The sequence below is a fragment of the Dendronephthya gigantea genome, unplaced genomic scaffold (assembly GCF_004324835.1).
Source record: "Dendronephthya gigantea isolate DGI-Jeju-01 unplaced genomic scaffold, DenGig_1.0 000028F, whole genome shotgun sequence".
Taxonomy (NCBI): Eukaryota; Metazoa; Cnidaria; class Anthozoa; order Malacalcyonacea; family Nephtheidae; genus Dendronephthya; species Dendronephthya gigantea.
Window position 1 is genome coordinate 1,314,718 of NW_021163038.1, and position 22,136 is coordinate 1,336,853.

General features: G+C 39.7%; 1 protein-coding gene across 2 annotated transcripts; it reads right to left on the reverse strand.

Moving 5' to 3' along the window:
* Positions 1-1,195: 1,195 nt before the first annotated feature.
* LOC114523866 (golgin subfamily B member 1-like) lies at positions 1,196-21,450 on the reverse strand. 2 transcript variants are annotated; one of them, XM_028544913.1, is made up of 8 exons: positions 21,324-21,450; positions 19,404-19,470; positions 10,638-12,240; positions 10,054-10,265; positions 9,624-9,857; positions 8,494-9,419; positions 7,028-8,196; positions 1,196-4,937 (listed from the first exon to the last, which is right to left on the reverse strand). In XM_028544913.1, the coding sequence occupies exons 2-8, from the start codon at positions 19,436-19,438 to the stop codon at positions 1,482-1,484; spliced, it is 7,635 nt and encodes a 2,544-aa protein (XP_028400714.1). In that variant the 5' UTR covers positions 19,439-19,470; positions 21,324-21,450; the 3' UTR covers positions 1,196-1,481. The 2 variants fall into 2 exon arrangements, with proteins under 2 accessions (XP_028400714.1, XP_028400712.1); XM_028544911.1 differs by lacking the exons at positions 19,404-19,470; positions 21,324-21,450 and adding an exon at positions 16,408-16,527.
* Between the last annotated feature and the right edge of the window lie 686 nt (positions 21,451-22,136).

Consider the following 22,136-nt stretch of genomic DNA (forward strand, 5'->3'; position numbering starts at 1 on the left):
GCGAAGATCCCTCAGAATCAAAGCCTTTCGACTGCATCATACGAAGCTATTTTCTTGGCGAGCTGCGACGACCAATTAAGCCGCTATTGTCATGAATTCTTGCTTCAGGATTCTCCAAATTTCGGACGAAAAACCACTATGTTTACCTCGCGGACTCTTCGATTTACTACATATTTTTTTAAAAAATTAACCTTAACGCGACTTAATGCGTGGTCGAAAATAAAATCAACCTCATAGTTGCTATGTTTTCTTATCACTTAGGCAAACTAATTCCTAACGAATAAATATTTCATTCGTTTCGAAGCTCTCGACCAATCGGTTACGCACAGCTTTTATGTGCTAATAAGGATGCCTCGAAATTTTGACATCTTCGCAAACATTTGCAATTGCCCGACGTTAATGAATTACAAATATTAGCGTCGTGAATTTGAAGTGTAAACTACCCAAGTGTGTAAACTACCAAAGTTTACTTAGCATTAAGAAGGTCGGCGGTTGGACTTATGCAGTCTAACTTTATACTAACCGTCTGATCGCCATAGCTACAACTGCATGTGCATTTGCGAAAAAAAAAGCCTCGCACAATTAAAATATTGAATTGTGGAAGCCATGCATCTGCTACCTTCGTTCTGCATCAAAACAGAAACGTTTCCCAGCAAATGTACGTACGAATTGGACCTTTAAGAAAGCGAGGTTCGCGATATTGCGATCCTGTAAGCGTTTGGTTTGTTGCGGAAAATATTATGAGATATTCAACAGAGTTTTTTAGGCAATATTTATCGCAGCAGGTGGCTAAGTGTTTTCCTAAAGTGACAAGAGTTGAGCAGCTGCAGCATTGTGAAGACACTTTGCATTTGCAAATTACGAGTGTTCGCTGTGGATTCGACAGTGTGTTACAAAGCGTGCCTGAGTTTTTCAACAATGACAAAAAGGATGACAGCCACTTCGGAGTCGTTTGGCAGCGATTAGACGCTCAGTGATAAATTAATCCCCGTGCGGTGCTGGTGGAAATAGACTATCTTTAAAAAAACAACGGTCTTTCTTAGCCGTGACGTTTTTAAGCATTTGTTTTGTACAATGTGAAGTATCGCGGACCATACTGCATGGTCTTCGCGCCCACGAGCAAGCCGAGCCGGACCTCACTTCAAGGAAATTGAACTCTCAACACAAATCGAAAACTCTCTTATAATGTATAAAGTGTTATATATGTTATTTCAAAAATACAATGGCTTAGTGATATATCTATGATATAATATATTCTTTTAAATATTCGTAATAACTCATTATGTACCGTAATTATTATGAAAAAATATCCCATCTTCTGCCGGATATGACAGTGCCATCATTACGATATATGACATTCTTAATAGTAAATATTCTACCTTAAATTAATGCAATAAATTTTTGCGAATTGTACAACTGGGTGAAACTTGGGACAATGTCTTGATCACCGTATAAGATTAAATGCAATTTGTTTCTACTGCCTAAATTTGAGATTGGAACAAAATATTCTCCATTCCTTTTAACGGAGTGACTCGCTTTGGAGGAACAGATTGATTTCCAGGCCCTACGCTTTGAACTTGAGCACCGGCCACCCGCACGCCCCTCCTGGGACCTGAAAAATTTTTCGGTAATTTCTCGTGATGTCCTCGGACGCCGTGTTGTCCCGACTTCATCGGCCTGTCGTCGGAAATCAGATCTTCGAGAGACCGAGATCGCCAAAACTCGCCAGTTTTGCTACCATGTGACGTCAGACTCGGGTTGGCGTCGGCATGGTGCGTAATGAATACGTCATCCGAACCGACCGACGGTCGCCGAGGACGGCGAGACTTTGAGGAATGCGATTTATCTTTAGGCCGAGGTTTCTTTACTTCGACTACGCGACGAGCATCCGATGACGTCACCTCCACCTCAAGGTTGCCCTGAACCTGTCTTGTGATTGGTTTAGAATTCGCGTAACCAGACCTTTGGCGGGAATCTTCATTATTGTGACCAGCCCGTTGCGAAGAGGGATGCGCGCGAGTAGGGGGTGCGACGGGATCTTTGGGACGTGCGTTGCTAGTTGGGTATCTTGGATCTTTACGCATAGGCCATGTTTTGTCGGGTCGTGTTTCCCACTCAGCCTGGGGTTTTTGAGAAGGTTGAGGTGCCTGTTTTTGAGGCGGAGGAGCATCGCGTGGTTGCGCCTGCGTGTGGCCCTCCATCGGGCGCGCAAGGATCACAGAGGAAGTGTTGTCGCGATTGTTATTCATCCATTCGGAGGAATTATTGAGGTTTTTAAACATTGCGCCTAGTTCCTCAGATACCGGGTCCCGTTGATCACTACTCCGTCGTACTCCTTGGTCCTGGACACGAGTCACGTGCACGCTAGATGCCTGACCTTCGCGGACTTTAACAGCTCTGCGGTCACCGGGGAGAGGTCCTGGTGCACTTTCAACTGCGTTCAAAACACGAGATTTCTCGATCGATGTCTGTCTCACCGTTCCCATAACTTTCACACGTTCTCCAGAGGGTATATTGGGATCCGGTCGCCTCTGTTGCTCGTTAACCCCAACTGTCCTTCGTTGTTGGTTTTGCTCCCGGAGATCTCGATGTAGCCTGGAGTTTTCGAGTCGCAATCGTTCCACTTCAGAACCTAGAGTGTGTTCCGAGTTTCGCCTCGCTGTCTCAAGCTGTTGATTCTGTTTGGTCAATTCGTCCAAAGATCTTTGGAACTCGTTGATTCGACTTTGAGTGCGTTCTAGACCGCTGACCTCAGAATTCCGGACTGCACCTTCGAGATTAACGATCGTCCGCTGTAGACGCTCTCTCTCCATCTTGAATCCATTTTCTCTCTCGGATATCTGCTTCTGTGAACTATCCAGCGCCACTTTAAGTTTCTGAAGCTCGCGCGCAGATCTCGCTCCCTCTTCGCTCCGTTCAAGTTTCACCCGCTCCAATTCCCTGACCGCGTTCGTCTTCTCCTCTGACGCATTGCGCAACTTGCGTTCTGCGTCGGCCCAATTTGCGCGCACCTGAGAAATCTCTCTCTCCGCCATCTGCGCGTTCTCCTTCGCCTCCGCGTCCGCTTTCCGTTTCACCTCGACCATCTTCGTGTCCCGCTCGGCGAGCTTCTTTTCCATCTCTGTTTTCGTGAGTTTTATTTTTTCTTCCAGTTTTTCTGCGGCCAGGCGGGCTTCGTTGCGAGCGCTTCTCTGGGCGACCTCGTGTTCATCCGTCATTCTGCGCATGTCAAGCTTCAATTGACTTACTTCTTGTTTTAATGAATTTTTCACTTCACTCGCGGCTTGTTCCTTTTCTTTCATTTTTTTCTCCAATTCCTCTTTCACTTTCTCGATCTCCTCCTTCCACTTTTCCCCCTCGTCTTTCACCGCTTCCACTTTGGCCTTCTCCATTTTCGTCACCTCGTCCTTGAAGTTCTTCGATTCCCGACGACGCGACGACTGGATAGCGCTGATCCGTCCGACCAACTCTTCGTTCTCCTTCGCTAGCTCCAAGTTCGGGTCCTTATCGGTGGCCGAATCGGCGACGACCGTCACGGGCCGGTCGTGAGCGACCGACTGTATAAATCTCTCGGTGTGCATCACAGATTCTGAAAACTCCTGGTTGATTTTCTCAAGATTAGAGTTTTGTTCTTGGTTCTCTAGCTCTTTATCCAGTTTTGATTTTACCTTTGAGAATTCATCGAAAATTTCCTGCAGTTTTTCAAGCAGTCGTGTTTTATTTCGAGCTGTGGACAACAACAATTCATTAAACATTCTTTCTTTGTCTTCAGAGTCAACCTTCCCTTCTGATGCTTCGTGATTCTTTGAGCTTTTCGTCTCTTGTTTTTCCTCTCGTTCTGCCCGAGCTTTGAGTTCGTTAATTTCCTTTTGCAAGTCTTTAACCTTCGTTTCCAAATCTTCCTTCTCCGTAACCAAAGTCGTATATTTTGTTTTTATACCTTTGATATAGTCGATGATACGCGTCGGTCCCTCCGCCTCTTCGCCGTTCTTTTTCTCCGCGCCTTTTTTGTCGTTCATCGCCAAAATAAGCGCACGGAACACCGCCTGTAACTTATCGCACTTTTCTTTAATGCTGGCGACTTCGCTTTCCATCTTCGCTTTTTCCTCGTTGATTTTAGTCAACTCCGCTTCCTTATTTTGTAAGCTTGACTCCAGATCTTTATTTAGTTCAGCGGTCTTTTTCAGCTCCAATTTAGTCGCATCTAGAACGCCATCAATCTCGTCAATTGAGGAGCTCTTATTCTTAAAAACTTTTGAAATCTCTTGGCAGTAACTTTTTAAATTCATTTGTCCTTTCAATAAATCCGTAAGCAACTCCCTGATGTCTGCCTCAGTACCACTCGCTTCCACGGCAGACAACTCGCTTCGGTATTTCCGTTGTTCCACGATCTTGTACTCCTCTTTGACTTCGGTCGAATCTCGGATAAGATCGGGCTTCGTCGTCGTAGAAATCTCGGTGCGTATTTCGTATTCTTCACTGACCAAATCACTTGGTTTCTTTATCCTATTACTGTTTTGTCGTTGAACTTTTTTGTTATCTAATAAATTCTTCAGGCATTCGCCAATGCGTTTGTGTTCATCCAATGTATTTGCCAAGTTTTTCTTTAACAAAGTGTTTTCTAAATTTAACTTTTCAATTTTTGCCTCAAGCGAAATCTTCTCTTTTTCAAACTTTTCGTTGTTCTTTTTTGACCGAGAATCTCTTCCGTCTTTGCTCAATTTATTCACTTCGCTTGTCTTTTTCTCAAGCTGTTTGCTTAGAATATCGTAGCGAGTTAAGAGCTCGATATTTCTGTCTTTAATTGCCTTGTTTTCTTTACCAATCTCGTCCAGTTTCGAATGGAGTTCGTGGTTCTCTTCCGTGAGTGATTTCAAATGCTTGTTGATAGCATCCATTTCAACTTGCATCGCTTCAAATGCCTTGACAGACCTCACCTAGAAGAGCGAGCAAGAAAACTATTAGAAACGATTGCAACTGCCTGATATTTTGCTATTTCAGCTGAAATGTCATCACCAGAAATATAATAATAGATAAAAGAAACCAGTACTATTTTGCAGCAAGATTTTGTGGTTTGTGTCTGAACTATACCTGAAAGTGTAGGCAGTATTCTACAATAAGCTGTCATGGTTTGTATCTGAACTACATGAAAAAGATATCTCAAACGTAGTGGTCCAGTGTAGGTAGTATTCTACAATAAGCTGTCGTGTTTTGTGTCTGAACTACCTGAGAAAGTTATCTCAAATGTGATGGTCCAGTGTAGGTAGTATTCTACAATAAACTATCGTGGTTTGTGTCTGAACTACCCTGAAAAAGATATCTCAAACGTGGTGGTCCAGTGTAGGTAGTATTCTACAACAATAAGCTGTCGTGGTTTATGTGTCTAGTCATTGTGCAAACCACGGCGTGTGGGTAGGCGTCAGATTAAGTATATAGTTTCCTAGCAATTATCAGACAATTATGCTAAAGAAGTGACTCAACATAATTATAGGGAAATTGAAGAGCTGGTCGAAGTTGCCATTTTTCAATGAATATCAACTCCACATCATCATTCACAGACTGGGACACAGGGTTGCTTTTCAATGCAGCTAGCTGTGTATGACAATATTATCAAACATCGCTTGTAGTCGATGTAGAACGAACGAAAATAAACAAGAGCATTTGAACAATCGACGGAAACTAAAGAAAGTTCTTTGATGATTTTAAGAAAGGTCGAAGGAAAGAGGTCTTTGTCGACGTGCAATGCCCACAGATTGACGCTTCAAATTTTCGCCTAAGATTTATGCAAATTGTTGTCGTAGTGAGGACTACCTCAGCATGACGTTAGTTGAGATAAAAGGTTCTAAAATACCGAACGTAGTTAAGGCATTGTTTACACAAATTGTATCCAAATTAGGCCGAAATTGTTTGTAATGACTTGCAAAATAGCCTTTGAAAATGCAGATTCGTGCGTTTTAAGATAAGCCAACGATACAATTGTTGTGGCGAAGTATCCGGGCTGCGATGTAAACTAATTTATGACTGTTTTTCTCGATGATCCAGCGAGCATTCTTTTTGTCGAGAGAATGTGTTTGAACAGCATGGATTATAAAGGTTAAAAACATTTGCTTATTGCATTAGAACGTCTCAGTTCTCAGAGACAAATCATTGCTTCTTGCCCGTGTAAACATTCATGCAACTGAAAATCGCGAATTTTGTTCGATATTATTCTAAGTTGCTCAGCTAGACAATTATTATCATTAGCTAAAATTATAATGGCCAGGAGAATTGACAGCTATAATGTAAACAGCGGTCCAACATAGACACTACGCTTTTATGCAAATTGCACAACAATATATATTTTTAAACATAAGATTATGCCTACATTGGCTGTCAAAACCCAAAACATAAAAGAGTTAAAATGATTGAGTAATTCTCGCAAATGACAGCGGTAATATCGCCAAGAATATACGAATTCGGAAGATGAACGAGTGAATCTTTCTCGTATCAATCCGTTTGAAAAACTACCCCCTGCTCTGTGGGAACTTTTGAAAACTTTGGCTATAGTTGAAATCTGTTTCACTCAAAACACATGCATTTTATGACCACGGACGGCTGAAGTTTTAAACGATAGCTGATTTTACAGCGAAGGATTGCGTGTCTCGACACCACTAGTAACTTATAACAAGAAGTCATAAAACTTTCAAGCTTTTGCGAGCGAGAATGACAAAGACCAGCATTCCATAACTACCACCTACGCTAGAGACGACGAACTGACAAGAAGACAAGGGTTTCAAGTTCCTAACCTAAGCTGAGAATTAATTTCTTTCATGTTTGAGTGACATCTCAAAGAACGGTCTCCAAAATGGCCTCATTTTCGTATACCTCAATGAATCTGTTATGAACTATTTGGTTTTGTTTGTACAGTGTTCGTGTATACAAATATACCATGCAAATAGTTTACACGGGAAGTTATAAAGAAGGCTTAAGATTCCCGATTTAAACAATATTTTCAAATGAGGAAAAGACAAGAATATACTGTACAAACCTTATCAAGATCTTTCGAGTTTGGGTCCTTTTGTGCTTCGCTGTTGTGATTCTCGGCGTCTTGTGAAAGTTGATGAACGTGTCTTCGAATCTTGCTTGCCTCCCGTTCCCATTCGGACAACGAATCTCGCAACGTGTCATTTTCCTGGCTCACCGCCTTTACAAACCGTTGCGAGTTCTGAATCTCTTTTTTCAAGCGAGTTACGTCGTTTTCAAGTTCCTCAACTCTATGATCTCGCTCTGACAGAGTTTTCTCCATGTCCTCCATGTCGCTTCTCAAAGCGTTCGCGTCTTGGGCTTCCTGTTCTAGCTTAGCGACCTGGCCTGCCGTTTCCCGAAGCACTTTTAGCTCGCGTTCTCTCTTCTCCAGGCTCTTTTCCAGCTCGCGAACATTTTCCGCGTTTCCTGATATTTCGCTCCGAAGCGACACGATTGTTTTCTTTGTGTCCGCAAGTTCCAATTCCAGCCCAGACTTCTGCTTGTCTTTCGCGGTCAATTCTTTCTCGAAACCAGTCTTTTGTTTACTCTGCTCGGCTAGGTTTAGCTCGAGTGCAGTCTTTTGTTTACCTTGCTCGGCCAATTCTTTTTCAAGACGTTTTTTCGATTTTTTTAGCCCTTCGTTTTGGAACTCCAGTTCGTCAAATTTACCGTTTAGCTTTGACAATTTTTTCTCGTATTCCTTCGAGGAGTCGCTCAATTTTTCGTTACTTTCGCGTAAATCCTGGTTGATTTCCGTTAAGGAGTCAATTTGAAATTGTAAATCTTTCACGCGACCGTTGTTTTCTGCCAACGTACTTTCCACTTCGTCTTTTTCGTTTTTCGCTTTCCTTGCTTCCGCTTCTAAATTTTTCATCTTCTTATTCAACTCCAACATTTCCTTTTCCGTCTTTTGTTTATCTCTCGTCAAGCTTTCGACATTTTTCTCTAAAGTTTCGTTCTTTCGGTTGACTTCTTGGTATGAAGTTTTCATCTGCTCGCTTCGGGTCTTCTCGTCGTGCAGTCGGCGCAGGTTCGCGCTCAAAGCTTCGTTCGTGCCCACCATCGCTTCGTGAAGTCGGCGAAGCTCGACGTTGTCGACAGATATCGCAGGGAATTCGGGCACGAAGTCTACGAAGTTCTTCGATCCTTGAAGTCGGATCTGTTCAGTTTTCTCCAAAGATTCTTCCAAACCTGAACCATAAAAAATTAAAGTTAAAACACCTCTAAATTGGGTTCCCTGCACGTGGATATACCATGACTAGATCTATATACTATGACTGGATTACACACTTATTGTATTCAATGGTCTGACTTCGGAGCGAAAGGCTTAATAAATGTATAAAATACGAACAAAATCCCTCGTTATTGTCTTAGGTCAGTTATGAAACAAATGTATTTTGCTTTTTTCCCATACGGTTATACTCTGGGATATTCGTTTAGAAAGTTTTAAACACAGGTATAATAAACTCCATGGCGGCCAAAACAAACCTTGTTGTATTTCAGCGTTCGCCTCGGAAAGTGAGTTGAGAACATGCTCCATCTTCTTCTGGTCTGTCAACATTTTTTCGATCATTTCTTTCAATTTTTGATTTTCCTCTTGCAATGCTTCCATTCGTTTAACATTTACTTCACTTTTCTCTTTTCCTTCAAACAGCGAATCTTCACCAGTCGCGGAATAATTCATACTCATCTCACTGGATACCAGGAGCTTTTCCCCTACGATCTTTCCTCTCCCGGAATCGTTCACACCAACCTCGGCTAAAGCTTCCTCGGACTTACTCCTCTCTCGAATTCGCTCTACTTTCTCCCCCAGTCCCTGCTTCTCCTCGCCCGTTCCGTTCTCGCAGACTATACGATCTAACAACTCCAATAACTCGTCTCGGTCCTCGACCGTGCCCTCGAGTTCTTCTCGGAGCTGTTCGACTTCTGTCGTCAGTTTCTTATTCTCACTTCGGATTGCTTCGGTTTCGTTCGTGGATCTTTTCGCAAATTGATCTAGTGCTTTTTGCATGTCGTCTCGTTTCGTAGTGATGTTTTTCAATTGTCGCGCCAAGTCCTCCTCGCGCCGTCTAGACTCCGCTAAAGACTTCTCGTACCCAGTCCTCGTGCCGCGAGCTTGCCCCAGTTCCCCTTCAAGTTTCGAATTTTCTTTCTTTAATCTTTCCATGTAACTGTCATGAGACTTCTGAGATTTCTTGGTATTTTCCAACGACTGGGCCAATTCTTCGTTTTGTTTCGTTAGTTTCCCGACTTGGATCTCCAACTCCGTTTTTTCACTGGTTAGTGCTTGTATCTGGTTGTTTCGTGCTTCTAGTTCGTTCTTCGTGCGCAAACTGTCACCTTTCGTTCTTTCGTAGCTTGTTTTGAACGACGTAACGGTAGCCTTCAGATTCTCAACTGCCGCCAAGAGCGAACTACAGAAAGATCAGACTGTTAAATTTTGAACTAAATTAACGGCTTAGTTCTTTAGACTGAATTGTTTAAGCTTAACTAAACTAACTATATTTTCACTGGATAATTCTATCAGTTCTAAACTAAAGGATCCAGTAAGGATATTGTGGGGTAATACACTACACTACTGGATGTAACCACTCTTAAAATTTTAGATCCACACTTACCCAATAATATCCTCGACACCTTTATCCGGGGCACTTTTTGTCTCTTCGGTTCCAGCCCCTTCATTCTCGATCAGAGACAAAACTTCAGCGACTCTCAAATCAAGCTGGGCTAACTTGGCTTTATTCGATTCCAAACTGTCGTCAATCTTCCGCTCTTTATTTCGAATATTACCCACTTCGTCGGCGACAAATTTTTCCCGCTTTGTTCCACTAAGTTCTTTTTCAAGTTTCGACCTTTTAAAAAGAAGAAAAAAAGTGAAATACGGATAAAATTTGACGTGCTTGTCGGAAGCGGTTCTCGTCCTAATGTATTGTTTTCATCAAATTCTGCGATTGCAGCCCGTTACGCGAATAAGGGACAAATAGCCTTATACCTCCTAGCATACAGAATATATCACATACGGCAAAAGGAGAATTAGACTTGACTAACCTGATTTCCTCTAGCTCAGCTTTTTCTTCGTTTAGTTCTTCAATAGAGTCCAGGAGTTCAAGTTTTTCATCCGTGAGTTCTTTGAGGCAATTTTGCAAAGTTTGGGACATGTCTTCCGCCTTTTTCAACTTCTCTTTGATGGCTTCGTTCTCTCGTTTTAACGCGGCGATGTGTTTCTCCTGTTCTTGGACACGAATTTTCTCCAGTTCCACCTGAGTAATGTAAACAAGATGAAGTAGTGTTCACCAAGCAACTAGTTTGGTTTGAAGGTTGTCTAACAACTATAAACTCTTCTTCCTAGAGGTCCAGTAAGGATTATCTCTTATTGATCCAGTGTTACTACAGGAGGAAACCTAAACTAAATAAACTACTGGATAGAGCTATCAGTTCTAAACTGTTCTTTCTAGAGGTCCAGTAAGGATCATCTCTTATTGATCCAGTGTTATTACAGGAGGAAACCTAAACTAAACTAACTTTATTTATACTGTATAGCTCTATCAGTTCTAAACTAAGAGGTCCAGTAAGGTGCATTCACTACCATGATTAATATTTGAAAGAAGATTACAACAGGAGAACAGTCTTACCTTGGCTTCAGAAATCCCTTTGTAAGACCGTCTAAACCCGCCGTCAGTCTCATTCATAGTTTTCCCGACGTTCTCAACAACACCATCGGTTTGTGTACAAGCGGCATTCGTATCCAACTCCCTTGTCTTTCCTCTCTCGTTCATTTTTTCTTGCAAAATAGCAAGTTGCTCTTCCAAAGCGTCCTTCTTCTCAATATTCGCATCAAAGGCCAACAACAACGACGTCTTTTCACTCACAAGAACTAACTTCTCTTCCTTCACACGTTCCAATTTTTGCTCAAGATCTTTGCATCTTCGAGTCAGGCTTTCCACTTCAGAACTGGACGAATTCGTTTCGCCGTTAACCATTGCAACGGTCTCTTCTTCTCCTTCTGTTTGAACAAATTTCGACTTCGTTTTCAAGTTTATTCTTCTCTCTGCCTTCAGCAACACAACCTGGCGTTTCAACTCGGCAACATGAGTCTCCAAAACAAGCTTTTCGTCTAAGATCTTCGAAATCTGTTTTCGTTGAGATTCCTGAAGATTCTTACACGTTTTAAGCTCTTTTAACAATCCACCACGTTCTGTATTCTCGGCAGAATCTTGTCTAAAAGTAGACGGTAAGGACTGAACACGCTTTAACCTATTTGACTTGTCTTCTTCGACTTTTTGGACCCATTCTTTGGCTTCTTTCAGTTCGATATCTGCTAGCAAAGCGTCATTTTTCAACCTTTGCAAAAGTTTATCAGAGGAATTACCTTTGACGAGTTCTTTTATTGCCTTCAAACGGCCAATGTAGTCTTCACGGGCTTTTATGAAACTCGAAATGACTTCGGAGTTTTTCTCGCCAAACACTTTAACCTGCGAACGCAAGTTTTCGTTTTGGTGATTCAAATCCTCAATTTCCTCGATATTCGAGTCGACAGCGTCGTGAAGTTGCTCGCGAAGTTTCGCCATCGAGTTCGTCAACTGAATCTTGTCTTCGTCGAGCTTCGACTTCTCCTCTTCGAGTATCCGATGTTCCTCGAATAATTTATCATAATTAACCAACGCTCTGCATACTAACGAGCTTATAGACTCCGAAGGAAGACTCTCGACATTCCCGATGAGAACGCTGGAATTTTTTCCCGCCAATTTTGAGTCGTGATAAAAATCGTGAAGGACGTCTTCCAGTTCGTCGGCTTGAGCCTTTAACCGTTCGTATTCGTCATTATCAAAGCTCGAATCCAAGATTTCTTCTTTCGCTTCGTCGTATGGAGATAATGGACTCTCGATTGACTCGTCCGTATCATCTTCGGAATAGGTTCGGTTGTTTACGATTATGTTCCCCGCGAAGCGTACCGACTTCGTTTTCTTGTCTCCAGGCTTTCCCTCCTTAGCCCCGTTCATTTTTTGCTGCAGGTTCTGGACCTGCGCTCTGTAGGACAGTTGATATTTCAAGAACGTTACTTCTTCTTTAAACTCGTCTCGTTCTTCCTTGACGCTCGCTAACTGCTGCTTTAGGTTCTTCACCTCCTGAAGGATGTCGCCTACTCCAGGAAGCAGGCGTGGAGAGGCGTTGCAGGTTAACGCTGCCCGTGTATCGTCATTGATTTCAACGTGGTCTGAGGATTTTTCATAGCGCCTGAAAATAAAGAATGCGTACCGTAAGCAAGATTATTAATGACAATGATCGTGTGAAATTTATAATCATCGATGGGATTGAAATTATTGATGCTCCATCATGTTTCAATACGATTATTTTTCGAATGTATTAATGTTTAATACAAGAACATCAGTTGAGTGAGGATTGAATACCTTTCGAGAAACGTTAGTGTCTAGCATATGACGTTTTTGAGGTCAAAAATATGAAACTCTCTTTGAAGAAAAACATGTTGATGTCGACATGACCCCTTCCCCTTCCGCTTTCAAAAAATCATTCTTTATTGTCTTTTTGACAAATTAAAAAGGTATGCGGACTCAAAACTCGCTGAAAGGAAGCCAGTCCTTGTTAAATTAGTCTGACATAACAAACATTTTAAATTCCCCTTTAACCGATTTGAATTCCCCGAAAATTGTTTTCAGAAGAAGACGGCGCTTCTTTTTATAACAGAGATCGAATTACGGTTTGAGCCATTGTTAGTTCCTAAATGTTTTACGATATCAGAGATAAAGGAATTTCATTATTCCAAGTCCCAAAGAAAAAACCTTGAGACACAGACGAGATTCAATTGATGTAAGTTAGTGAAGCACACTGGACTCAAGCGAGTACCTGGACCTGTTGTAATGCATGCAGGCTTGAATCAGTTGAACGAGACAACATCATTGGTAATATCGTAACGTACGCTACAAATTGCATAAATTTAAACAAGAGGACAAAAGAGCTTTCGGTTTGTCTGGTAAACCGCTCATATATAGTGAACTTGACAAACAAATTCTTCAAACGAACTGTTGATAATCCACAAAGCAAATTACATCACCCACTGGCTACATTAATGGCTGTATTCTGAGATAGCTCTAAGAGTGAAAAGGAGAGTTAAAGTTCCTTATTTTAAGACAATTAGATTTCGCAGAGACTTCATCAACGTGATTCCATGCCGTGATTATACAGCATGTATTTAATAGGTTCGATAGTTAAAATATAATGAAATCTTACTGTTATAAACTTAATCATTAATAACAAAGTTATTAAGACGATGGTATTCACATTGTACCATTACTGAAAATATCAAGTATATATAATTTATTTATCTATCAATCTGTATCGACAAAATCATATTTGCAATTGGAACATTGAAGATTTGCCTGAACATATCTGAAGCAATATCACGCCTATGCATGTATACAAGAATTCGTCTCAACGTAAATTTGGATTTGAACGACTGGATTATTCTTCACAACCACAAAGACGAAATCAAACAAATACCTGTGAATTATGATCTCTTTCAGACCCTTTTTCGCCCCAGGTATTGTAAATATCTATTTCTTAATTTCAATTCATTCCTCATCACCGGTAAAGTTATCGAAAGCTCAGATGAAATACAGTTCATGGTAAGTAACCACGAGTGCCCTAATTATCTCTCACAACAGCTTAGAGAACAATCTAATCGATCTATCTGTCTGTCCATCATCTAGAATGCGAAAGAATAGATCGAGAGGATAAAGAAAAGATTGAGCAAGGTGGCGATAATATTAATCTATTCTCGTAATAGCCGGTGGCGATACGAGTTACGACAAGACGAACAATTAAACACTTGTGTCCCGTAAAAAACTAGGCTAATCATAGGGCACAAGAGTTAAAATTATCGGATAACTGCACGTCGCCCTAACGAAATTTTGAACAGCTATTTTGCATTGAAAGTTTGCAATAAAATCTGAAAGCTCTTGAAAGCTCTTGATATATTGGTAATGTGGAAATATGTCATATTGAGCAATCATGCAATTGTTAACCGCTATAATAAACTCATGCACATACAAAAAAGTTCCAAACTAAACTCAGTCGCCGCAGAAAGTGACGAAATGCTCTTTGCCTCGAGCGAGAATCGAGCTTTAAGTTTCGTGACTCTTGGAAATTTTGGATAGCGAGCTCTAACAATGGCAAACCGTAGACACAGGAAATACTGAAGTGGTGCACTTAGGCTCAATGCCAGTTAATTTTTGGCTACCAAGGGATATTGGTGGATAGTTTAGTTAACCCGTTTACTGCAGGAACCTCATCTTTAACGAGTAAAACTGGCGTTAGTGAAGAAAATTGATCAAATTTGAGTTCGTTTTGGGCGTGGCGAAAGCACAGGTTGAACTATATATTGCATGTGCACTTCCTTTACTTTTTCAACCGAATTAAATGTAAATTGTACGGTCAGGTGTCACAACAGCTATGCAGAAGAAGACGCTCGTCTGAATTTTGCCGGAGGATATAAGTTGCAATTTTAGCAACGTTCCCAATTTGGTCCTACCTCCTTCAATAAAGATTGTGCCCTTTCAAAGCGGAACCTTGAAACTCTAAGCGCGGCTGCCAACCAACCTATCATGCCAGCTATTTCAGTCAAGCATCTCTGCCTTTGGAGCAAGTTGACTTGAGTCAACTTATTTGCTGTGGGTATATTCACAAAGGCAAACTTGCAAGTTTCAGATACAAAATAACCCATCATCCCTCTTGCGCTCAGAGTTGAGAGTTCATTGCTTTAGAAAGAAAAGCGTTATTGTGATAGTTCTATCATAAATAGTGCTAACGCTAAACATGTTATCGAGTAAAATTTCACAACTAATGTACTCGAATCTTGCCCAAAAAGATTTCGTTATATAACCTCGACGCCAGGATGTTATCATGAGGATCAAAGTTCATCTCTATGCAAACAAACAAACATATAATTTCTGCTTTATCCAACAGATTGCATCACTGGAAAATATAAAAGCATTCTACAGGGGCACATTATAATCATACAGCTTTGATTTGAAGGGAGACTAATTAATGGCTAATTAGTAATTAACACGACTAATTACCCGCGTCCACTTGATACTTCCACTGGAACGGGATTGCGAAATGGGTAAAAAATGGTTGCAAACTATTTTCTTTTAAAATTCACAAGAGGGCCTCTGTTTTACTTAACAGATAGGATCTTTTTCCAGCTCTTGCCCTCTGGACATGTTTAGGCAGACAAAAAAAGGAAATAAAGAAAGAATGGAGAATATTTTTAGGCAAAACGCTTGCCGCATTAGGTATGTTAAACATGGTATAAAATGTCACGAAAAATGCCTTAGTGGTGCTGTTTGTAAGATGCAGTATCAATAATGAAGCCACGAAATTCGTAGACTTTTAAAGTGGGCAAGATTTTAATTACCGTCTGATTATTTATTAATAGGCACTGAAGTTCTTTCGAGAATTCAGGATGGAAAAGTATAAATAGAGTTTTGAATCGCAAATGTTTCAACGATTAATGCCAGCCAAATTTGATTAATTTATACATATGTGGAAGTTAAATTTGTAGAAATATCTGGAATATGCATGATTGTCATGAATATGATTGAATCTAGCGATCATTTAAAACTTTTAAAGTGTCAGCACCACATATACTATTTATTAATTCAGAACTACACGACATTAGACTGCTCTGTATAAAACTATTTAACTTCGGTTTTCAATGCATAATACAATCCTAGTTATGGTATTTGGACATACTTTTTAATAATTTACACAAATTATCGCTACACGCGATGCAGGAATGTTCTATTTAAACGAATTTCCCGAAGAACAATTTAAAGTATTTACGAAACAATGTAAATAAAGCAACGGACATGAATTTTAAATGTGACTCGGCATTAAATATGATCCAAAAAGATTAGGGCGAAAGTTTCCAGATTTTATAATGCATTTTTACGAAAATTCGAAAACTTGATTATCGATTATGCGATCAATGGATATTAGAAGATGTCTGACACGATAAATTAAGGAAACAAAAATATATGAATACAACATACATATTGTACACATCCACGAACATGCAATGTCTATGTCATTGTCGTATAGCAGATTGTTTTATTTCGGTTTTAAGTATATATTTCAGCGAAATAACCTCAATTATTCGCAATTAAAATATACGAGTTTATTAAAAAGTATGGCAAAAAGTCGAAACAATGCCAAGATTTCGAGTGACCACCACACAAAAAGGCTATATATTAGAATTCGCCCGATGCGTATTCAAGTTTGACCGAGCACACACAGCCGTATATCTTTCTGTTTATTCATGTACAGTAGTTACACGTCAAGTACACATTTTCTTACAGATGTTTATACAACAAATTTATCACTTACTCATTGTCCGAATCGGGCCCGCAGTCATCCTCAGAGCCATTACTAGCGGATTCCATCGTACAGACACAATACGTTGCCCTTTAAATCAATCGCTTTTGACGATACGATCGAACACGGCTTTTAAGTACGGAAATGTAGCTTTGCCGAGGATTAAAACCAGTTATTAGGCTTTGTAAATTGTGTAAATATTGTCGTTAAAATGAACCACAATCCATTAAGAAGGGAGCCACATGTAGTTAGAGCTAATATTTAGACCGGAATACCTCAACACAAGGCATTATGCCAATAATATGCCGAGAGTCACACTACTGCAGGTTGATATTGGTTTTAAGGTGTTCAGGATATTGCTATGTATGCATGAATTAAATTTTCGAAAACACACTTGGCATGCATCTGCAGGAACAGAGTATTAGATGGAAACGGCGATGTTTTTGTTTATATTTAATTGATAAAATGGTCGAGACACGAGGTTTAATACATTAAAATCTTATGCCTATATTAGTATATATGCAAATTCATTTACTCCAGTGGATTGGGTGGAAATAACGTAGCAAAATAGCAGAATTTTATGATCGAATGAAAGATATTTATCGTTAATCGCGATTCTGTGACTTTGTGAGTGAAATATATCAACTATCGCGAGCAGCACTTTTGGAAGCTGTGTCGTCGATTTAGGCTAGAACTACTAGTATTTTTCAAGTCCCAAATGTTTATTTACGATTCTTGTATGATAGAAATGTTTGAGATTTAAAGATACGCTATCTAAATGCATCATACTCCAAGTGGAAACCTCGTGCATTGCTGCATGTAATCGACTGTGTTGAATACAAACGATGTTCGACCCCTAAACATCCCTAGGCTCGTGTCCAAAAGCGTTTAAAATCATGATCATCATGTGCACTACCTACTCCAACGTTATCGTGCGTTTAACATACAATAAAACAGCTGCAAAAAATACAAACATCACTAGACCAATATCTAAAATGTGGGCATGTCATGCGAGCGAGTCATAAGATTGTCACAACACAACACAACACAAAACGAATTTCAATTCAGCATGTATCGCCATTGTTCTCCAAATTAAGCCGTACTGTGGAAAATTCAATGCTTTCTTCATCGCCCATGACGGCGGGCAGTGTTTTGTCCAGGCAGATTCGGTTTACTTTACTCGTTTAAACCGCAGACATTGCGGTTCAAACCAAAACGCTAATAGAAATTTACGATGTCACCACACGTGAAATTTATTGCTCTGCCTCTGTGTAAAGTCTACAAGCTTATCCTATGCGATCAAGTCTGACATAAAAAATGACAGATCTTGATGTCCATATATTTCACCCCGTCTCGTATAGAAATACAAAGCCAATTCATTGACATTATACTGATGATTTATGAGAGATATTTAATAGCTAATTTTACGGTTAAGAAAGACGCCAACTGCATGTAGTTATCTTGGATGTATCGATTACATCCGACATTAAACATATATATTAAAATAATTTTATTTCTTTAATCGAAATGCTTCGTAGCGCCGAACGAAAGTAAACAATTTGACTGTGTGACAAGCCAATGAAACGAAATTACAATTTTAGCTTGTTCTATACAAACGGCTTTATACATAATCAAACAAATATGCCTTTTAATTGTAAAAAAATAGCTGAAATATAAGTTATATAACCGTGGAGATCATGAATATAATACGAAATGAAAGTTCGCGAGCAAACAAGCTACTATAACGAGAAATTTTTTGTACAACTTCGGTGTTTGAATCGAGGTGCTAATTGTAGCCGACAACTTAATTTCGCGCCAATGCAATCGTTTGCAAACACAGGTTGCCTTAAACATCACGAGCTAATCCCCAAATCCAACATCAAACAAACGCAGTACAAACACGATTTTATATATAGCATCGTTCGTGCACTTAAATGAAATACATATGTTCAGGATTAGCGTTGCAAAACTGTGTAAACTTTATCGCTTATTTACCTTGGATGATGATGTCTTGACAATACCGAGTGAAATCTTCAATTTACAATGAGATTGTCTTGCAGTACAACTCCAAGCACAACATAAGAGTCTAATGTCTTTCAGAGGTGACCGGCATCGCGTTTTAAAGCACAAATCAAAGTCCGTATCTTTCTAGCTCACTTCATTCGGGCACGCAAAGACTTTGTCTATGTATGCAGTAATTGAATCTGTTAAAATTGCTCTTGTGTGAAAAATATTCACAGTTGGGTTTCTTTTGCAAATCACAAAATGCTTTCCTTGACACCGGAAAGCTGTGTCATAAAATAGCTTCACAGACTAACTAATCGTTTTGTTCAACAACATGGAAACCCGACCTAAACGTTGTTTAATTGTTTAGAAATACGAAATGCATAATTCAATACAATTCTAGATAATTTAACACCCGCACTTAGCGTTCATTCATTTGCATTTTCAACTGAATTGCATTTTTACGATATATGCAGCATTGTGGGTGATATTATCAGGATTTTTCAGTATAAGTGCTTTTTAAACCTTAGTCTTGGGTCCTTTAGGAAAGAATTGATGTTATTCGTCAGAGAAGCTAAATTTAAAAATTTAAATGATCGTCCGGATTTTTTTATTACAGCTGTGCGGAGAATTATTGATCCAGGCAAAAAAGGGCTTGATCTACCTCATAGTGGTTTTCAAGCGTTAAAAAATGCTTGAAATGCAATACAATAAACCAAAGAAATGGTGCCGACAAATGATAAAATGAAACTCTAGTTTAAGAACGCCGAGGTGCAGTCTACATTTAACCAAACTCCAGGCAAATTCAAAAGAAATTTGAAAATCACACAATCCAGCTGGTCATGCAGCATTCGTACAACTTGCCCTAGAGTATGTGATTTTACACAATACAGAGGGAGCCGGACTTCGAGCGAAGCTTGAGCCTGTAGCATTAGCTCTGTTTGCAAAGCCAGTAAATCACATGCATCAGGAGGACAGTTGGTTAAACGGTAGTTTCAATTTACCTTGTGCGCGGTTTTGGCTTTGGTTTCTGATCCATGATGACTGGGAACCTTTCCGTAAACAACTCACCTGAAAAAGGTAAACAAGCTAAAGTAAACATACAAGGTAAACAAGCTTAAGTAAACAAACAAACAAACAAACAAACGTATTTAGAGAAATTTTCTTTTTGATTGCTGAGTCAACTATACTTTAACAGTGTGCAGTTTTAAAATGTCTTTCCTTCCTTCAGAAAAATTCAAGCTATATAAAGACCTTCCTCATGTAATACATTGTTCTTGATATTTTTTTAACAATTCATATGTGAACTTATATGTTTATTACAGACTATTTCCACAATTGAATGAGGTCCCCCATTTTACCAATAAACCCTCCTGGACGCATTGCGTGCCAGCTTTTATGTGTTCACCACCCCGTACCCCAGAATGGGGTTATGTTTCGCACCCTCCCCCCCCCCCCTTAATATTTCATGTTGAACTTAATTAACCCGACGTCACGATGGATCCATGGGAAAAACAAACGCGCCCGTTAGTTACAATAAACAATCCATGTTATCTTAAGAGGATCTTCAGACTGTGGATTAAATGATCTCAGATTAACTAAATTTCCGAAGTACGTTTCTACAATACGGGTCAAGCCATTCTCGCGCGCGTATTCACAATCAATTTTGTCTTTTGTACCGACCTTCTGCTGTAACGCTAGTCGGTCATTGCTGCTCGCAAAACATGCTAAAATTGATCGTATTTCATTTGTTTTCAACGCGGATATAATTGCTTTGTTAAAAAAAAGTTCCAGCGTGTTATACCATAAGTAATTTCACAAACCAACACAGCTGTTTGTCTTACTATGATCCTGTAGTGACACTTTAGAAGCTCTACTGGATTGATTCACAACAATTAGACAAGTCGAAAGCGCGATTCCACTTAAAATCATTTCTGAATCGCATTTCGCCCGAAGCCTCAGAAAGTTGTTTGCTCAATTGATGTATTTTTAGGTAGTCTGCCGATGGCGATAAAGACTTGAAGCTCGCTTGAAGCGTTGAAAACTTGAAGCGTGTTTTCAGCGGGCAGGCAGAATGAAGTCAATCTTTAGATATATTTGAAATCATTTAACATACAAAACTTAATTCGTACGCATACGTTGTCAAGATAGGCATGGATCCGATGTCCAAACGATGCTTAACCCTGTTGTTGATGACGGTTCTCGAAGGGTAAGCCTAAGTTATTATATCTAATCGTTCCGTACCACATGTTACTAGCATAATCGTAAAGCGGTTTATCTCAATCGATCAAGCTTTAATTTCTTTTTATTTGCGAAGCAAAACAATATACCCAAACAGACGCTTTGGCAAAATCAAGCAATGTAGTAAAACGTCGAAGATCGTCGAAAATAACATAAACCTGAATTTATCAATTCGGCCTCGTACGAGATATATTATCATATATACAAAAGCAAGTCTGAATTCGCGCAAGTATTCTACTAAAAGGAACGATCTGTCTAGGCAAATATACTCTTTTGGAGTGTGTTGACGAATTAGCATTTTACGCGTTCGGAACGGAATAATATAATGCCCAGAAATTCAGACTGTCAAAGTCTGGTTATAGTCTCTTTCGTCGCTATTCGTAGGAACGCGCGAACAATTTTGACAAATTATGAACGTCAAGACGTAGTGGTCCGCGCCAAAATAAACAAAGGCAAATGAGATGGTGCTGTGAAAAAACAGCGCGCTATGGTTTCGCTAAATTAACGAAACGGCGGATTCCTCATGGAATGTCGTAAAATCTTTCGACAGTTTACGGAAATAGCATAGTCGTGAGAAGCTGGCTACCAGCACGTTTGACTCGCCCAGACGTATTGCTTGATTTAATATGAACTCGCGAATTTATTTCTGCAAACAATACCTATCTTAATCTGTATAAACTTACCGAGTTTCCTGAAGCATTTAAGTATCGATACGAGTCGACTTATTTCCTTTGATTTTGAAAACCTTCAAAAAGAAATGATTTCGTTCAATTGTGTCTAAGTTGCGGAAGAGTTTCTGATTGTCTACGAGATGCTTTGTGTTTTGAAATCTCACATGTCATGATCGGATGTAACACCTCCTAAGTTTACAAAGCACTGACGATGAGACTGGGTTTTAGGTTACAAGATATGCCCCGTGTGAAAGTCGTGAACAGATTATCTGACCCGTTTCAAAATCTCACAAACAAAGTTTCACAATAAAATGAGGGGAAATTTCATACGAGTTCACATCGGATAGAATTAAGCTTCTTTTGTATAAAAATTGGCAGTAATGCCGTCATGCATACACACACGTTCATGGATGGATTTCCGTCTTTTAGCTTTCAAGGCTTCAAGCTAAAGCCTTTAAGCTTTACATTTATCGACAAAAAGCCAGGTTAAACAGAATATTTTTCATTAAATCCTTGTTTTCCTGCAGTTATTTCTAGAATAATCCGAAACTAACGTCTAAAAACCTCCCCCAAAAAAGATTATAGAGCCTAAACATAACAATTTTTTACCAAACTTATATTCCATTTCTTCCAACTGATCTCATGGGCGCTTCGCAATGAGCCTACAATAATTCCTACAACAGCACATTTTACAGATATAGTATATAAATGGTTTTTGATAAATACAATTTTGTACAATTCAACTTTTTAGCTGACAATCGGATTTAGTCGATTTAGGATTTTAACAAGACGCTAAAAATATAAAAAAACTTTCCCTCCAACGTC

Bases quoted from the DNA above. Each gene is read 5' to 3' on its own strand.
- LOC114523866 (XM_028544911.1), bottom strand. From the start codon at position 16,463: ATGGAATCCGCTAGTAATGGCTCTGAGGATGACTGCGGGCCCGATTCG. The intron at 12,241-16,407 runs GTAAGTGATAAA...CTTTATTTTCAG, and splicing joins GGGCCCGATTCGGACAATGA to GCGCTATGAAAAATCCTCAG. The intron at 4,938-7,027 runs GTTTGTACAGTA...TCGCTCTTCTAG, and splicing joins ACTCGAAAGATCTTGATAAG to GTGAGGTCTGTCAAGGCATT.